Raw genomic sequence first — 19,937 nt, 5'->3', positions numbered from 1 at the left:
TGTGATTTAGTAATTGTGTGACTTGTACTTCTTATAGATATTTTAGTTTTATTACAATTGACTCATTCTGATTTTTTAACTGATGTCAGTCTATATACTAAGTTGAACAAAAAAAAAGTTTCACTGACTTCATTTCTTTAGTAACCATTGTTATTATTTGTTGTCTCTATTAATGGTTCATGCTGAAAATAATTTTGTTGTCTAGGGAAGGAAGGTGGTAAAAAATTGTTCTCCCCAGGGCTAGCTATGGTCCCAGCTCACAAACTGCATTCTGATTTGTTGGTTGGTTGGTTGGCTGGTTTTGTTAAAGAAAAAATTATTCAATGACACTTGTTAAAGCACAGTAAGGCAGACTTTATTCAGGACTATCTTAGTAAGTGTAGGGACCACAGCAATGGGGTCTTGCAGTGGAGGAGAGAGATGGGGCTCTCCATATAGCACAGGCAAGTAGGAATTCATGCCACCTAGTGGGGAGGGGATGGGGAGACAGAAAATTACTAGGGGAAAATGTCAGGCATAAGGGGGTGGTGGGGATTCTGGCTAAATGCACCTAACAGTATTCCTGCTGAAGACAGGTCAGGGTGATCGGACATCACCTGGGCAATGGTGGGAGGTGAGGACCCTGATGAGATGCTGAAGGTAGGGAGTTCTTGCTAAATAGCCTTAGCAAGATTCTTGCAAAAACTGGATTTTACAGGTATACAGGTGGGCTTAGGAGATATTTCAAGAGCCTGACTAAAGTTTGATCAAGCAAAGAACCTTTGTCATTTGGTTTAAACTCTTTCTCTTTCCTTTTCCTTCACTAGCTAGGAACTAAACATGCCAACTTTGAGTTTTAGTATTTCAAAGGGATTTGAAGTTTAATGCTGTGAGACTACATGGGGCTGTATGTTTTTAAGATACCCACTAATTACATCTATGGTCAGGCTTCCAACAACCAATGGGAACTACGTGCCAACTGGAACACATTATCATCAAGGTCAAGGATGAAAAGCCCTCGCGGTGGCCAAGCACAGCGCACCCTGACCAGCTTTCCCAGCTTAAGCAGGGAGGGTCACACACAGGAGCAGAGACACGAGGAAAAAAGCCACCCCCAGTGGATTCAGTGTTTATGCAACAAGGTAAGATGGGGAGGGCCTTAGTATGCCCCCTCCCCTGCATGTGTTTAACAACCGAAAAGGAATGATTTTAAGATGTTTCTTTTTCCCTAGAAAGAGTTGTAACCATCCTTCCTTCATTCATTTATTCTCAATTGAACACCAGCTATGTGGCAGGCACTGCATGAATACCGTGGTGAACAAAGCTCTTCTCTCACAATTTTATAGTCTAGTGTGTGAGACAGACAGACATGAGTTAAGTCATGACGCACGGTCACCAATCGAGGAGAGTGCTTGGAATGGTTGCAGTCTTCAGGAGCACACAGCAGATCAAATGTTACTGGGGCCTGAGGGACAGCTCTCCCTCTGTTTTCCATAAACAGCAATATATTAATTTGTGACCCAAGGGATAAAACATAGTCAACGTCTCGATGCCAGATGGGGGACTAGACTCGCCCAAGCAGGCTGCCATGAGTCGAAGACCTAGGATCGGGAGGATGCTGGCCAGGCTGTCGGGTGTTTGCAGTGAGGGACCTGGGTGGTCTGCTCTGCTCTGCCTAGTCAGTGGCACAGCGGGGGGACAGAGTAGAGGCTGGCCTGGGGGCCATTTGGCCTTGCCCTCTCCTGCCTCTCTTTTCCTGGCCGTGTCTTTCCTGCTCCTTCTTTCCACCTCTCCCAGTTGTCAAAGTACAAGCTGGCTGATCATTTTGAAATGAGGATACTAAAGACACAGAGGAAGGGGCCGGGCGCAGTGGCTCACGCCTGTAATCCTAACACTTGGGAGGCCGAGGTGGGTGGATCGTTTGAGCTCAGGAGTTCGAGACCAGCCTGAGTAAGAGCGAGACCCCGTCTCTACTAAAAATAGAAAGAAATTATCTGGACAACTAAAAATATATGGAAAAAATTAGCCTGGCATGGTGGTGCATACCTGTAGTCCCAGCTACTCGGGAGGCTGAGGCAGTAGGATAGCTTGAGCCCAGGAGTTTGAGGTTGCTGTGAGCTAGGCTGATGCCACGGCACTCTAGCCTGGGCAACAGAGTGAAACTCTGTCTCAAAAAAAAAAAAAAAAAAAGACACAGAGGAAGGGCAGATCACCTGACCCCACCACGCCCCCCCCAAGAGAATATACCACAGTAAAACTAGGTACTACTGAAGACCAATTTACTAAAAAAAAAAAAAAGAAGAAAGAAAGAAAAGAAAAGGGAGGGGGAGCAGAAGGAAGTAGAGGAATGGGGATGGGAGGAGGGAGGAAGGGAGGTGGGAGGCAAGGAGGGGAAGAAAAGAAAAAACATACCTAAGCTCACACAACGAATTCAGTTAGAAAGAAAGACAGATGCCAAGTCCATCACAGCACAGTGGGATATGTTCTCAGGTTGTGTGGTGAACCATTTAGAGTGTGCCAAGGATAAGCACACTCATGATATCTCTCACTGTGCTTTTTGGCCACGTGATAAAATGGCAGTGCCCTGCCTACAACTGGAAGCACTGCAAGTGAAATCAGAACCCTACACACCCTCCAGTGAGCCATTTCCTTTCTAGCCACCCCCCCCACAGGCAGAACCTTCCCCAAATCAAACAAGCTTCCACATTCTTTCACAGCTGTTTCTGAGAACATCCACTGAAACAACCTGCATCAACTGAAATAAAATATTTTCCCTCACTTTGATATTCTTTTGTTTGTTTTATTGTAGAATACCATTTCCCAGTGGCCCTGGAGAAGAAAAGTCTAAATCAGCATCCTTAAATGGATTACGTGGAGGGGATTTTGTTGGCCACGGCCGTGTGTGCCTTCTGGGATAAAATCTGGCACTTCCAGGCTAAACGTGACAAACCCTTCATTGCAGGACATCCTGAAGCAGGTGCGTGGCTGCTTGGGAAGACAGGGAGGCCTGTGGTAGGAGCCAAAGAAAACGACCTGCTGCTAAACCTTCCCACGCACCACCCACACAGCTAGGGTTGGTGCCACCTCCATCCTCCTGGACGTTCCCAGTGGCAGGGGGAGCAGTGGCTTGAACAGTCCTAAGCAAAAATTTCACCAACACACTGGAGCACTGGCACGTGTGCATGCACACCCAGGCACGTGCAAACTCACATGCACACGTTTCCTCCTGGCCCTGAGTAACTCCTGAGACATTCCATTCCCTTACAATATTTTATTTTAGATGTTCTCCTCACATCTCAGTTCTCTTCTATTAGCTCTTGATTTTGGAAGATACAGAAATGAGTCGGATTCCTAGTTGGCTGGCACTGTATAGGAAGCGATAAGAAAGCCTGCTCCCCACCCCTGTGCCCATGTCAGAATGTTAGAAGAGAATATTCTAAGACGTTTGAGTCCTTTATTTTAATAAAAATTTGCTGACTTTTACAGTGTGTTAGGCGCTGAAGACAAGTTAAACAAACAGCCCTAATCCTAAAGATAAGGGAGGTGGTGGTGTCGGTTAGTGGAAAGAGAAAGGCCTCCAGCCTCAGACTCTGCCCTTTATAAGCTGTGTGATCTTGGAGAAGGTAATTAGCCTCTCTGGGCCCATTTTCCCATCAGGGAAATGAGAGTGATGTCCACCTGACAGTTTTATGGTGGTTAGAATGAAACAGCAAAGGAAAAGCAGCCATCTGGGGCACATCTCGGACCAGCCATGAGCTGGTGCCTGAGCCCCCACCCTCAGCCTCTCCTCCCCGACAAAAGCCTAGGACAGAGGTCTGTTGAGGGCACCGTGGGGCACAAGAGCTGCCTAGTGTTCTAACCTGTCTTGCCTTCAGCTTTCCCACTTGCTGTTTCCTCCCTGAAATCTCCCTCTCCCTCCAGTTTACTCTAGAAGCCTCCTTCGTGAGTTCTCACAGCTCCCCCTGCTCACACCCATCCCAGCGCCAGCCAGCTGCGCTGCCCTTGCCTGCTGGCCTGTCGGCCTCCTCCCCGCCCAGCCCACTGAAGTCTAATTCCGTGAAGGTGGAGCTGTGTCTCCTCCAGAGGTGCCTCCCCAGCCGGCAGCAGACAGTGCTTAGCATGAACTCAATAAGGTCTCAACAAACTCCTGAACGCACCCACAAAAATGACTGACCGAAACCATGAGGAGTGTGGAGAGCAGACACGTGCAAAGGGCTCTGGGGAGGGCTGCTCAACCTAGCAACAGGGCTACTTGTTCACCGTCGGTTTCTGTCACATCCAGCACAGGTGGGGACGAATTTATAGACCTATAATTATGCTACAAAATGCGAGGGATTAAATTGAAATGCTCACTGAGAAGCAATTAATTAAACATTGTCATCCCACTGTCTCCTCTGTGTGGCCAACCAGGGACAATGTGGACAGAGGAGACTGTGGATGTGGTATTTATTCCATGATGGGGTGTTGATAAATGCAAGTGAGAACCTGTACACAGTAAACACCCTTTTAGATTGGGTGACTCCGGAAGGCCACTCTGGTGAGTAGCTGTAAGTGACACTCTTAATATCCCAACCCCAGAGGGTGCAGGGGTCCCTGGTCAGACAAGCCCAACCATGAGAAATTCGCAGGAAATAAATTCCAGAGAAAAAAATTTAACAATAAGATTGCCTGGGCCAGACACAGGGACTCATGCCTATAATCCCAGCACTTTGGGAGGTGGAAGCAGGAGGATTACTTGAGGCCAGGAGTTCAAAACCAGCCTGGGCAACGTACTGAGACCCTATCTCTACAAAAAAAATTTTTTTAATTAGCTGGGTGTGGTGGCACACATCTGTAGACTCAGCTACTCTGGAGGCTGAGGCAGGAGAATTACTTGAGCCCAGGACTTCAAGGCTGCAGTGAGCCATGATTGCACCACTGTACTCCAGCCTAGATGACAGAGTGAGACCCTGTCCCTTAAAAAATAACAATGAATAAACAAATAAAAAGATTGCCTGGCTTTTTTTCCTGCATGATCAAAAGGTGAAAAAAGACAATTGTAGAAATATGTGGGGTTTTAAACACAGATTTTTTGCCCTAAGAGGATGCTCTTGTCTTTTCAGAATATTGTGATGGATTGACACTAAGTATGAACAGTGGCACACAGCTAAAACTCAGTGGGTCAAGATTGAGCTTTTTTGGCTGTAGACAGAACAAATTCAACAGGTTAACAAATTGGTTACATTTTTCCAATGCAAAACTTGGCTGCTTGGGTAACAGTTTCTAAAGTTGAACTCATTGCCAGGAGTGTTAAATCCCTACAGTTTTTCTTAGTTCCTGAGCCAGTGGTTCTCAAGGTTTAGGCTCCAGGCCCATAACATAAGCATCATCTGGGAACTTGTTAGAAAGGCAAACTCTCAAACCCCATCCAAACCCTACTGAATCAGAAACCCTGGGAGTAAGGCCCAGCAATCTGTTTTTAACAAGCCCCTGGGCAATTCTGATACATGCTCAAGTTTGAGAACCACTGTTTGGAGGCAAGAAAAATACCTCATGTGCTTCCAGAAATGGTTTCTGTGATAAGGCACAGTAGAAGGCAAGACTTCAATGTCCTTCTGATAGATTTTTTCCTCTGATGTTTGGGTTTACTTTTCCAGTTTACATTTATGAGAGATACTAGAATTATCCGGCATCTCCTTGTACTGACACCAAGATAAATTTCTCAAGGGTACAAAGGTGAACATTAAAAACAAGTCCCTGCTGCCATCTCTTGATTTACACTAGTAACTATTTCCTTTGTACTTCTCAAAGATAAGAATGTCAGTCCTTGCTCTGAGTCCAAGACAGATTCATCCTTAAATATGAAATCCAAACAACTAACCTGTAAAGTGTAGAGACTGCAGTTGCAGACCACAAAACTCATTCCTACATATTCACTGAGTTGCAACAAGGTCTCCACCATCTTGATATCTGAGCATGCAGAGCCAGGTTAGACATCACTGTCTACTGGGGTCATAGTTGATGACTGTTGTGACAGAGACAGGGGCAGGGTGTCAGGTGCCAAGGGGACATCTGACTCAGCCTCCAAGGAGTCAAATGGTGTCCAAGGAGGTGATGCCTGAGCTGGGTCTCCATGGACAACATGAGCGACTGGCACAGGGAAGTGGTCAGAAAAGTGTATTTCAGGCATATGCATATTGTATCATGGTCTCTATAGGAAGCTGCAAGTTCAGCATAACTGGATGGCAGAAGAACCTGCAGAATAACAGTGTGAGGCCAGATATTGGATGGTGTTTGGCTCTTTGGACCTAGACCAGATGTGTGGGCTTTGTGACACAGATCTGTGGCAGACTCCAGCTTGGGCCTTTTAATAAGGGCAGTAGAGTATCATTGAGGAATTTTACCCAATCATGACAAAGTCAGATCTTCAATTCAGAAAGGGCACTCAGGCAGCAGTAGGGGGATGGCTGGAGACTGGCAAGGAAAGCCAGAGCCTGCATCAGTGGTGGTGACGGCCAAACCCCAGGCTGAAAGTGGTATGGCCCAGACTCAGAGAAGGTGTGGCGGAATGGAGAAATGGTTACAGTCAACAGTTAATAAGGACTTGGGAATTGCAGAATATGGGGTGCAGTGAATGTTACCAAGGCCCTTGTCTTGAGTCTTTGGGATGGTGGTGGCTTCTCTTTGGGGGACTAGGAAGTGGCTGTGGAATGTTAGTGGAGCTAGTGCTCCCAAGACTAAACTAGAGAAGTAGGTAAACATCACCAGCCTTGGCTGGGAAGTAGAGCCATGAGAGGAGCTGAGATCAGCCTTGGAGAACACACAGATTGAGGACAGGGCCTTCCTGTGGAAGTAGAGAACATAAATTAATATTGATACAGGCGCAGAGTGAAATGGAAGGACAAAGAAGCAAGGGTACTGAAGGCTTCGGCAAGATTAGTCGCAGTGATGAATGACGAGGTCTGCGCTGGGTATAACACAAAGTGAAGGCAGGAAGGAGTGACAGTTGTAAGTGGTGATGAAGGGGACCGACGGGGAGAGGTGTTTTCGTGGAGAAAGGAGAGCGGAATCCACGGTGGTCAGAGCACCAACTCAGCGAGGGTAAACTATCAGAGAGGAGTGTCTCTATGTGACCTTTCTCTTGGGTAAAGTAGTTAGGGATAGAATGTTCCCCTTCCTCATTCAGCAAGCAAAGCACCAAAGGAGAAACATACTCAAATTAAGTTTCTTGAACAGAAATAAATAAAGTTGACATTAATTTACAGGTTTGGAAAAAACCAATGCAATGCCTTCCCCACAGATCGTTAAAACACATCTTTCAAGATGGCAGACTAGAAGTGCCTGCGCAATGCTGCTTCCACAGAGAGGATCAAAAGTGGCCAATAGAAATGCACCTTGACTGAGCAACAGCTCTGGGAATCCACAGAGAGAGGCAGGAGTGAAGTGTAGCAGATAGAAGTGGGAGGTCCTGCTCAGCAGGACCAGAGGTACCTAGGGAAGGCAGTCACGTGTGGGAAAGGGACAGAGGAGAGAATCCCAGGCTCCACGCTTCCCCTGAGGATACTGCAGCTGGAGTGGCAGGAGGGCCCCTGCACCGCAGCAGGCCTCTGGACTGATACAGGGACCTGACTGTAGGCTGTACAGCTGGGTTGCTCCAGAGAGAAGGGATGGCTGCCTTGGGAGTCCTGGGCACTGAGGCTAGCACCACTGTAATATCCCAACCCCAGAACACTACTTTTGCCCAGGGGTCAGATCGCTGACTGCTGCCTCCTCATTGCCCCTGCCAGGCGGGGAGGGAGTGAGGAATCCCAGCACTTCATGTGCCCTGTGGGCAGGTGACGTGCACCCTTGCCACAACCCCTCCAGGGGCTCTTAGCAGAGCAGGAGACCATGGGCATGGTGCCCACTGCTATGGCCTGGGTGATGCAGCTTAACAACACTTCCCGTGGGACCTAGGCAGAGCACGTGTCCATAGCCCTCAGTGCCCACTGCCCACTGCTCGGGCAGCTAGACTGCTGCTATCACCGCTACTTAAAAGGCCCCAACTAGGACAAAAGCCAGTGCAGCCACAGCCTTTGGATCTGGGTAGATTGCACTTCATGGACCCACGCCAGCCTGTACCCTATGTGTGCCCTGCTCTGCCCACGGACCCTGCCTTGCTGCCTCACACAGGAACACTGGGCCCCATGGACCTGCTGATCACTTGTAGGTCCCCTGCTCTGTAGTCCACTATGGGGAGGTCCAATTCAACCCCACATGTGAGCTGTGACCCACTAGCCCAATCAGCACCAGCGGCCCACTGCACCCCATACCCCTTGGGCATACAGGACCACTGCGCTCTGCACACCTGCTACACCCTGGCCTGCTCTCACTTTTTCCTGGCCTCTGCACCTCTTAAGTCTCTTGAAGTCTCAGCTCAGGCATAATCCACTGGACAAGCCATCCTTGACACATTTTTATTTACCTTCCTTTAACTCCAGTGCCAGTAATTATTGAGTAAAACAGAGAAAGACCGTTTGTCCAAAAATATTTTGGAAGATTGTCCCATACAGGCCAGGAGCAAAGGGGTTAGAAATGGAAAGAAAGAACTTAGAGTTCAGGGGGGAAAGTCACAGTAATCAATAAAGTAGCAAAGCAGCCCTAAGGAAGGAGATGCCTGCTTAGGAAAGAGCCAGAATCCAGGAGGGCTTCATGCAGCAGACTGAGCTTTAAAAAATAGAAAGAAATTTGTCAGAGTAATAGAGGAAAGCTTTTCAGACATAAGGAACAGGGCACACACTGATAAAGGTATAAAAAGTAAGAGTAATTGTGTGAGTCAGTAATAAGAACAACATGTGTAGCATGTGGTTTAAACAGTATTATTATGAAGTAGACAAGAGTATACAGTGTTACTTTATATGTTTTACTGTACTTTGAACTTCTGCTTTTTTCTTCTGATGGTTTTGTTTATTTATGTTGGGTGAATACATTTGAAAGTGAATCTTTGAGATGTTTGTACGCCTTGAACATGGTGACATCTAGTGCCTACCTCCCTTAGTGGTTTTTTGAAGTTTTGTATAATGAGAAGTATATCTTGAAGAAGTAAATATCTGCTAAAGATTAAGGTTCATTTAAACTCTCAATTTATAACGTGAAAAGAAATTTAATTTTCTGTTTTCTTTTATAAAGACTATAGCATTTATTGAATCATTCAAAGTAGCTTGTTTTAACTACATATATGGATTTGTCAGAAGAACAAAACTTTATAGTGACATCAGAGGAAAAGCAAGAAAAGCTTGAAGAAGGTGAAAATAAGCAGCCACAGTTATAAAAAATTTTAAATTTAAATTTCTGGGTTAAATATTGTGTTTGCATTAGTAACATAGAATAGCCAAAAGGAAATTAAGATTTGGGCTAGCATTTCAGAATAGATAGGTTATAATTTGATATCTAATTTACAAATCTTTTAATAAGTTATAAAGCTTAAGATATTTTTAAAATGAATCATAACTTATAGCTAAACTTGCCCTTGGAATAAAGGAAAAGATTTATAGAATTTTGCTTGCTCTTTAATTTTTATAACCTCATTATATGATAACGAAGGAAGCATCAAATACTGAATCATATTACTAAGCAATAGAAATTATAAACAATTTCACAACGATGGCCACTGAGTTGACTCATGTTAAAAGAGTAATCATTCCCAGTGTTTCAAAATGTACAGTTTGATATCACCAGTCAGTAATGCCTAGGTGAAATATTTCTTCTGCCTTGTGGTGTCTAATACCATACATTCAATGAGAGAATGGGGTTATAATGAGTGTGCCCATGAAGAGAATCATACCTTGCAGAATGCCTTTGGTATTATGGTACAACAGTAAGTTTGTAACGTATTTACATGCAGGAAATTGGTAAGTGGTAGCAAAATTATGTAATCCATTGTCATTGGTGGACATTAGAATATATTAGACCTGGACTTAAGCAGCTAGTCTGTGTAGGCACAGAACACTGTCCTATTTTTTGGATAATTTGAATTGAATGTTAAGAATTGGCTTTTGTTTCTGATTGCATTGAGTTTGTCTCCTAAGAATGTAAAGTTTGCCTAGTCTCCTGATTTTCCCCTTTAGAAACAGTACTGAAATGCAGTGTAGGGGTTCACTGGCAAGATATGGTGAGGTAAAAATCTTTTTAAGTGAGGAAGGATTTGTAATACTACAAATCATCTAGAAATTCCTTTTTGGTAAAATTTAAAGATAATAAATTAACTTAATTTCAAAAAAAGAGTGAAAAGTTAAGTTTGCTAGTTGCAACCATAGGCTGAGGAAAATTATTTTTCAGTTCTTAGGTATAATCCAGTGATTTGGCAGTAGATGAATATAGATTTAAGAAATGTAACAGTTAAATTTTAATTATGTTCTAATTTTCTTTGCCCATCCTTGATTAATAAGGATAAAATTATTGTGAAAACAGGGACTATGACAGAAAACACAACTGAGTGACCAAATAAGCATATTAATCTTCCACATTTGCATCTGGAAAACATGTATCAACAACTAGAAATAAATAAGGATTATAGAGAAGATATATCTGTATATTCAGACTTCCTTGTATGCAAAATATGAGCAACTGTGGATCAAGTAAGGCTAAGTGGGGAAATAAATTAAAACTCATGACAAATGAATTAAATCAGAGGTTTGTTGAAATTTGTGAATAATATGAAATTCCTGTTTCTCCTGAGAAAGAGTTGATGCAGGATAACTCTACATAAGGAGCAAACTTAAAGGAAACATCCTCCAATTTGACAAATAATATACCTGATTGTGAGGAAAATAGCTGTACCTGGACTGTCCCTCTCTGTAGTATTTCAGGCATTTCCTGAACAAAAATACCTGTCTCAGAAATGTCTTTTCATCTCATTTTTTCTTTGTGTTCCTAGAATTTGCTTCCCAGTGAAAACAGTCTGACCCGAATCACTCAAGGAGATCACTGCTCTGTACAAATTTACCTCCGAATAGGTGGGTGATGAGTGATGCGGGTCAGATTTTTTCACTATGTTTTAGAGACAGGAGCATGTATGTAACCGGATACCTGATGTGTGACCATGAAAATCCCAAGTGTTGGGAAGAAGACTTTTTAAGGGAATGTCTCAAGTAACTGTCAATATCAATGCTCTTATATTTGATGAGTCAAATCAGCAAGAGTTGTAAATTTTTAAAAAAAATTATTGTGAATAATTTAGAATATATACCAAAGTAGAAAGAATGGTATAATAAGCTCTTGTGTCATCATCATATAGTTCCAACATTTATTAATTCAAGGCCAGCCTGGTTCAACTTGCATGCCTCCTCACCTCTCATCAACCTGGATCAGTTTAATGCAAATCCCTTCAATATTTTATCCATAAATATCTTAATGCTTATCCCTAAAAGATAAGAATTCTTTTAAAAACATAATAGCATCATTAACACATCTAAAAATGTAATAATTCCTTAAAATTATCAAATATTCAGTTAGTTCAAATTTCTGTCTCATAATTTATGTATTTTTTATGTAATTTACTTGTTTAAACTAGCATCCAAATTGAAATTGGTCTTTTAAGTCACTCCCCTCTGTTTCTTTTCTATTTCTTTTATTTTTTTATTTTTTTATTTTTATTTTTTTGAGACAGAGTCTCACTTAGTTGCCCGGGCTAGAGTAAGTGCCGTGGCATCAGCCTTGCTCACAGCAACCTCAAACTCCTGGGCTCAAGCGATCCTCCTGCCTCAGCCTCCCGAGTAGCTGGGACTACAGGCATGAGCCACCATGCCCGGCTAATTTTTTCTATATATATTTTTAGCTGTCCAAATCATTTCTTTCTATTTTTAGTAGAGACGGGGTCTCGCTCTTGCTCAGGCTGGTCTCAAACTCCTGAGCTCAAATGATCCGCCTGCCTTGGCCTCCCATAGTGCTGGGATTACAGGCGTGAGCCACCGTGCCAGGCCTCTTTTCCATTTCTTTATTGAAGAAAATAAAAAATGAAACTCCTATAGCGTTTTCCACAAGCTAGATTTTATTAATTGCATCCCTTTGGTGTCATTTAACACATTCCTTGGTCTACTGTCTTCCTCAAAACTAATCATCAGCTCTAGAGACTTGACCAGAGTCAGGTTCCAGTTTTTGGTGAGAGTATGTCAAGGGTGCTGGTATATTCTGCTGGAGGGAGGCAAAAGACATCTGTTTTTCTCTTTTTTGTGATGTTATTAGTTATGGATGGTCATTGCCCATATCCACTAATTCATCAGGGATTGCAAGTGGTTATATTTTAACTCTACATTTCTTCATTTCTCAGCTGGAATATTTCAATAAAGAGAAATCCCCTCATCCACTATTTGATTATCCTGAATTTAGTTTTATTGAGAAAAGTGGGATAGATACTTGACTCTTCCCCTCTGTTAACCAGTTTTCTAAATAATAACTTGGTTTCCTAAGCATTCTTTAGCTATGTTTTTTTTTTTGTATCATTAGAAATGCACAGATTTTTAACATACTTAGTCTGTTTCGATGCATTGCCATTAATATCCTTATTGGTGCTGAAATGGTCTCATCTCTGGCCAGCGGAAGCTCTTCAAGTTGGTTCCTGAGCCCTTCTGACAAGTCCCTACTAGGCCCGGACAGCCTCCTTACTTTCTGGCATGAGATGATGTTCCAGGCTTTTTGTATATTTCCTTCCTGGAGCTGCAATCAGCCATTTTTCCAAGGAGCTCTGATTCCTATTGTAAAATAGGCTAGAGAATACAATTGCCAAAAGATAGCCCTTAAAGTTTTTAGTATATCCTTCCTTTGGTTTTTTCATATGAGCAGATATGTTTATATATTTCTATCCCCTTCATAGATACATGGCAATATGCCATACACACTTTGCTCCACTTTGCTGTTTTCACGTAACAGATCCTGGCCATCACTTCACAATACGTAGAAATATATTCCATCCCTTTTTATAGCTGAACCGTACTCCACTGTGTGAAGGTACCACAGTTTTTTCCACCCGTCCCCTCTTAATGGGCATTTAGGTTGTTTCCATCCTTTTCTGTAGAAACAGTAAGAGCAGTGAATTTGCAAGAAATGAAAATGCAAGTACAAGTGTGCAGTGAGGAGCTAACCTTACTCAAAGCAAATTCTAATTTTTGCCCTCAGCTATCAGGAGGTAATCTCTTGGCCCCTGGAACGCCATTCCTGACAGGAGTGTCGCTGTTTACCTGGGGGCTTTGATCCATGTGGTATTAATATTAGTTCTGACTTCCTGAGGAACTGAAGACTAAAGGTATTAGCCAGACCTCTAGGAGAGTCTGCAGATGAAAGGCCAGTCACGTGGACAGTATGTGATCAATCCCAATAAAGACTCTGGACAGCAAAGGCTTGGGCTTCCTGTGCTCCTTGTCACATGTCATGGCTAGGAGGAGGCAATGCTCTCCAGGACTCCACAGGGATCAGAGGACTAGAGGCTGCACATTTGGACCCCTTTTGGGCTCTCTTATATGCACCTTTGCAAGCTGCATCCTTTCACTGTAATAAACCATAACTGTGAGCATAACAGCTTTTAGTGATTGTTGTGAATCTTTCTAGCAAATTATGGAACCTAAAGGTGGTTTTTGGAACCCCCCAAATTTGGTGTCAAACGTGAGGGCAGTCTTGTGGGGACTGTTCTCTCAGACTTTGGCAGTTTGGTTAACTTCTTATAACAAGAAACTCAAGTATTTTGAGAGAATTGCTTTTTTCAAAAGTACAGACTTTAAAACAAAAAAGAAATTGCTCAAATGAAACAGAACTTTAAACAGCTTGTTAACAAGAGAAAAGCCACAGTAATGCTTTATTTTACCTATTGTTTTAGTACTGGGCCTCAATTTTGTTTATACAATTGTCAACTTGTAACAGACCAGCATTTTAGACTGCACACTTTGTTTTTGGAACTTCACATGGCTTACAAATAAATCTCCACATGTAGTTAGATGAGTCTACAGTTATGGCAACAGCTCTTCTGCTCAGAGTGGGGATACACCAGTGACCATCTCCCCATCAGGGTATAGGAAAGATGAAAAACTGGGCTCTGGGTTCACCCACAGGGCATGGGGGAGGGGCAGGGCAGGGAGCTTTGAGAGAAAATAGTGTCCTCTTACAGCCTGAAGCACAGAACGGCCTCACACATCCTCTTTTCTGGAGTAAATAGCAAGGTTTTGATGGAAACTGTTCCACACAACTTCCAGAAAGTCTCACTCGATTAATATTTCTTGAAAGCCTTCTATTTTCTGGAGACTGTTTTAGGCACTTGGGAAATACTTGTGGACAAAATTAAGATTTCCACCCTAGTGAAGACTACGTTCTATCAGGCATAGGTAGATGCCTATCTATGGAAGGGAAGGGAAAGAAAGGGAAGGGAAGGGGAGGGGAGGCGAGGGGAGGGGAGGGGAAGGGAAGGGAAGGGAAGGGGGTAAACAAGAAACAGAAGAGATGGAAAATTATAGAGTGTGGTAGGAGGTGATCAGGACAATGTAAGGAAATAAAAGATTAGGGAAGTGGGGGTCCAGAGGGCAGGGAGGGTTGAAGATTCAATAGGGTGAGCAGGGCCCTCCGCCCTGAGAAGGTGGGATCTGAGCAGACACTTGTGTGCCTGGGAATGAGTCATTCAGGCCAGGAGAATGGCTGGAGCAAACACCCTGGGGAATGTTTGAGCAGCAGAAAGGAATCCACTGAGGCTGGAGTGGAGCAAGTGAGGGGCAGGGGAAGGAGATGGGGTCAATGGCTGAACAGGGCTTGCGGGTGCCCTGCCTTGGGAACGAGCTCGGGAAGGTTTGCCCTCTGTTGTCAACCACGACTGTTGTCTTTGCCCATACAGCCCGGCTGCTGCACTGCAGTGCTTAAAAAATGATTCCACAAAACCCCATGGAATCCAGAGAATAATTGGCAAATAGAATTAGGCAGAATTCTCAGGTTAAATACAGACTTTCTTCATTTTCTTTTTTTTTTTTTTTTTTTGAGACAGAGTCTCACTTTTTTGCCCGGGTTAGAGTGAGGGCCATGGCATCAGCCTAGCTCACAGCAACCTCAAACTCCTGGGCTTAAGCGATCCTACTGCCTCAGCCTCCCCAGTAGCTGGGACTACAGGCATGAGCCACCATGCCTGGCTAATAATTTTTTCTATACATATTTTTAGTTGTCCAGATAATTTATTTCTATTTTTAGTAGAGACGGGGTCTTGCTCAGGCTGGTCTCGAACTCCTGACCTCAAGCACTCTACCTGCCTTGGCCTCCCAGAGTGCTAGGATTACAGGCGTGAGCCACTGTGCCCGGCCTTTCTTCATTTTCTTAACTGAGACTACCCAGGAGATACAGAACAGAGCAGAGTGGAAATGTCTCAGTGCCAGTAGGTCTAGATTTGCCATCCCAGTGCCACCATTTTCAAGCTGTGTGACCTGGGCAGAATGATTCTCCTCTCTGAGCCTCTATTTCCTTAGCTCTAAAGTGGCACTGGTACTACGTGTCTGTTAAGTGCTAGATTATGTCCCCTCCTCCCAAATTCATATATTGAAGTCCTAACCCCCAGTATCCCAGAATGTGATAGGGTCTTTAGAAGAGGTAATTAAGGTAAAATGATCATCTTAGGCTGGGCCCTAATCCAATAAGACTGTGCTTATAAGAAGAGAAAATCTGGACCCAGAAGCACACAAAGGGAAGACCATGTGTGGACACAGAGAGGCGACGGCCACCCACGAGCCGAGGAGAGAGACCTTACCAGAAACCAGCATCTTGACCTCAGACTTTTGGCCTCCAGAACTGTGGAAAAATAAATGTCTGCTGTTTAAGCCGCCCAGTCTGCGGTACTTTGTTATGGCAGCCTGAGTGACTAATACAGTACCTCAAAGGGGCGCTGGGGTGTGCTTTGTGGTGACTGGTTCCTAATGGCTCTGCTTGCTAAGGCCGACTCCTTCTCACCCATTCTCCCCCAAAGCAGACATGTGGCCAGGCATTCTCAGGCATTATTCCCACGGTTTTTATTTTTTCCATTGCATAAAATATGTTAATAAAAATGACAAAATTGCTGTTAAATTCTATCCCCACATTCCTATTGATTTTACCATATAAAAACATATAAAAGCAATATAGGCATATAGTTATTAAATAAGAATGACACCTTATAGACAGGTACAAAATAAGAGGAAAGAGTCCCTCTCCCTTCATGCCTCTACCTCATGTGGTGTGCTCAAAGGTAAGCACTGATTACAGTTTATTTGTAGATCTTTCCAGGAAAATATTTTATGCATTTATCAGAAAATATAATTATATGCATCCTTTAAAAAATTTACACACACACACACACACAAAAAGAAATCAAACTCTTTACAGGGTACTACCTCCCACCCCCATTTGATATTAAATATTTTGCAGATATTTTCCTATTGGCCATACAGATTGCCTCATTCTGTCTCCTGGGCTCACAGAGTTCTAAGTCCAGAGGGCAGTCCAAACGGTTCCAGGGAAGGAGGTACCAAAAGCAGTCTCTCCTCGAGATCATCAGAGATGGGGCTGTTGGCACCTCTCTGCTCTGCCACCCACAGTGTCATCTTAGCTCGGGGTGGCTGCAACATGTTTGCAATGGCTGTTAGGAATATGAGTTTTAAAAATTTACATTCGTAGGAGAAGGGGAGGGAAAAGAGAGAAGGAAACCCCTCCCCATAAGCTTATGGCTTCTTTTTCGTCAGGCTGAGCCAACTTAAGTCGTGTATTTCCCTTAGACAGATAACCATTGCCAGGAAATGCCCTGTGTGGATTGGCCTAGACCAAGCAGGATCTTCCTCTAGAGAGAAACAGGATAAATGTTTGACCAAAGTCTGGGCTCCTGTGGGGGCCAGGGTGGATAGCAGGTCAGAGGTCGCAGTGTCTGCAGTGTGGGATGTAATCACATTTGCACAGAGCTGCATGCATGCACGCTTAAGGGTGTGCAGGGAAAGAGAGGTGTGGAGAAGGCTGTTTATCAAAATGTCCTAACAGTGGTTGTCTTTGATTAGTTGTTTCCACTCTTTATAATGAACACATTTACACTGTACAAAAAAAAAGAAATGCCATAACACAACTATGCCATAAGTCACCACTTAAGATAAAATATTTGTCCTTTCTCAAGAGCAGGCAGAGATTTTTATGGTAATCCACATAATAAACAGTTATAAAAAGTCATTATTTTAGAGCCCTTGTAGACAAGGACCAGCATGAATTTTGCTTTACTATTTTAGCTACCATATACCTGCTCTGTGACAGGAGCTGAGGACTCAGAGATGAAGCTTCCCTGTCCCCTTCCTCCAACAGGTGCTTGTGGCCTAGTGGGGCGGGACAACATATACACAGAGAAGAACTGAAGCACCATGAGGTTGTTTCCATGAAGACTATGGCACCCACAGAGAGGAAGCGTCCATTGGCCTGGAGAAGGGGAAGATGGCTCGCAGAGGACGTGATGTCAGAATTGAGTGGAAGCCAGCAGGGGGGGGGTGGAAATGCGGAGCCTGGCTTGCCCGATGAGGAACTGTGGCTGCATGCAGTTCTCACTGCAGGTCAACCTCCTGGCTAGAACACCATTCTGGTGTTGAAATGCAGGCCAGTATCCTGTATTAGTTTTCTATGCTGCATAACAAATCACCACAAATTTAGGAGCTATCTCACAGTCTGTATGTCAGAAGTCTGGCAAGGCGTGGCTGGATTCTCTGCTCAGGGCCTCAGACGGCTGAAATAAGGGTGTCAGCAGGGCTGTGTTCCTTTCTGGAGGCACTGTCAAGATTTCAGGACATCAGCAGAATTTAGTTCTTGCAGTTCCCTTCATCTTCAAGGCAGCAGCACCCTGTCCAGGCACACTGAGTTCTTTGTGGGCTTCAATCTCCCTCCCCTCCCCTCTGCCTTGCTCTTCAGCTTTTAAGGGCCAACCTAGATAATCCAGGATAACCTCTCCATTTTAAGGTCACCTGATTAGAAACGTGAATTACATCTGCAAAGTCTCTTTTGCCATGTAAAATGTTATAACAGATTCACACTCCGAGGGATTAGGGTGTGGAATCTTTTGGGGGCCTATAATTCTGTCTGCCATAGAACTTGCCAGCCATCTGTACCTAGCAGCAAGTCTTGAACCACCCAGAGGGACACCATGCCTCCTACCAGGTGACACCGCCAATCACAGCCCCTCCAGGCCTCTCTCTCCTCTGGGAGTGGTCGGTAAGGTTGGTTGGCACAGGAGCCCAGGACCACTTGCCCTGCTGACCAACACTCACCTGATAGTTGGCCTGCAAGGATTTATAATCATTAAAAAAATCAAGTCAACATTAAATGACCAACATTTAAAAAAATCAGGATTGGGTGTGGTGGCTCACACCTGTAATCCTAGCACTCTGGGAGGCCGAGGCTAGAGGATCACTTGAAGTCAGGAGTTTGAGACCAATCTTAACAAGAGCAAGACCCGGTCGCTACTAAAAATAGAAAGAAATTATCCAGACAACTTAAAAAATAGAAAAAATTAGCCAGGCGTGGTGGCAGGTGCCTGTGGTCCCAGCCACTTGGGAGGCTGAGGCAGGAGGATCACTTGAGACCAGGAGTTTGAGGTTGCTGTGAGCTAGGCTGACGCCACACACTCTAGTCAGGGCAACAGAGCAAGACTCTGCCTCCAAACAAACAAACAAACAAACATCAGGAACAGTTTCATGAAAAGCCACATTTCTCCTTTCTCTTGAAAATTTAGCGGTTCTGGCAACCCTGAGTTTCAGTCAGGCTAGACTTGGTGGAACTGGGGGCCCCCCACGGGAAGACAGGAGGGCCCACGGCACCCCCTCAGGAGGTACCTACCCCAAGGAGCCCCCTCGAGGGGCCCACACTCTTTTGAGTGACAGGAGGGAACTAATATTTACTGGGCCGGCGGCAGACACTGCATTCATTGGCTCATTTAATTTTCCAAACACGCCTGGGACGAAGGTATTTCTTCCCAGTCCGCTGATCAGAAAGCTAGGCACAGTCCCACGTCCGGGGGCCCATAGCTGGTGCCATTTGCCAGGGTGGCCTCTAACCCACGCCACCGCCCGCCGAGCTCTTCCCCCTGCGGCCCCCAGCGCGTCCCGCTCCCCGCCCTGGCGGATCCACTTCCCCGCCCGGGAAGGGGCAGGAGCCAGGGAGCCCGCCGCGCCGGCCGCCGCCATCCTCCGCCTTCGGGGCCGCCCCGGGGCGACCGCCGCGGTCACGCGAAGGGCCGAGGCCAGGCCTCCCTCCGCGCGAGGAGGGCAGAGTCCGCCGCTGCGGCCCGGCGCTCGCCGTCCTCTCCCCGCGATGCCCGGGGCCGGCCGAGCCGCTGGGGAGCGCCGCCCGCGCCCGCAGCCCCCAGGGGAGCCGCTGGCCCAGGAGGTAAGGACTGGACGCGGGCGGCGCTCGGAGGCGCCCCGACGGCAGCGTCTCCTGCCCCGAGGTTGCCCTTGCAGCGCCGAACGCCTTCGGGGCTCCCGGGAGAAAGCGGGGCGAGGACGCCCCTGCCCTGGGGGCTTCCTTCGTTGTCTGCGCCGGGAGCGGGCACTCGGGCTGCTCCGTGGGGAGGCGCACCGCCAGCTGGAGCGCAGCTCCAGCGTTGGAGTCATCTGGGGAGCTGTCAAGCCCGTGACTCCGGAGAAGCTCCCACCCTTGAATGGGCGCCCAGGCTTAGTGTTGGGGACAGAGCCCCCCGCCCACTGAGGGGCAGCCCCCGCCACCAGTCTTGGCTGCACTTGCGCGCCGCACTGCGCTCTAGTGCGGTAGGAAAACAACTGAGGGTCCCGTTGCAGGGAAACGCCCAGCAGGAAGGCTGCAGGATGTGGCCCAGGAATGCTGATGCCTGCAGGACAGAGCAGATGGGTTCCACAGTCGCTCCGGGTCTGTTTCCCTGCGACAGCCCAAGCTTCTTTGGAAGACTTGGAGCTTCCAAGCGGCCCTTCTTGGGCTGTTGCCTTGCACTGGACGAGAGCTCAGAGGGT

General features: G+C 45.6%; 1 protein-coding gene across 1 annotated transcript in view; it reads left to right on the top strand.

Moving 5' to 3' along the window:
* The first annotated feature begins 6,421 nt into the window (after window positions 1–6,421).
* The window catches only part of LOC123637459 (two pore calcium channel protein 1-like), a 48,087-nt gene continuing 34,571 nt past the window's right edge, over window positions 6,422–19,937 (top strand). The window contains exons 1-2 of the mRNA XM_045550635.1: window positions 6,422–6,494; window positions 18,686–19,338. Coding sequence (XP_045406591.1) covers window positions 6,422–6,494; window positions 18,686–19,338 — 726 coding nt within the window. The remainder of the gene's footprint in view (window positions 6,495–18,685; window positions 19,339–19,937) is intronic.

Source organism: Lemur catta, chromosome 4, assembly GCF_020740605.2.
Source record: "Lemur catta isolate mLemCat1 chromosome 4, mLemCat1.pri, whole genome shotgun sequence".
Lineage (NCBI taxonomy): Eukaryota > Metazoa > Chordata > Mammalia > Primates > Lemuridae > Lemur > Lemur catta.
This window is presented reverse-complemented; position numbering and strand designations above follow the sequence as displayed.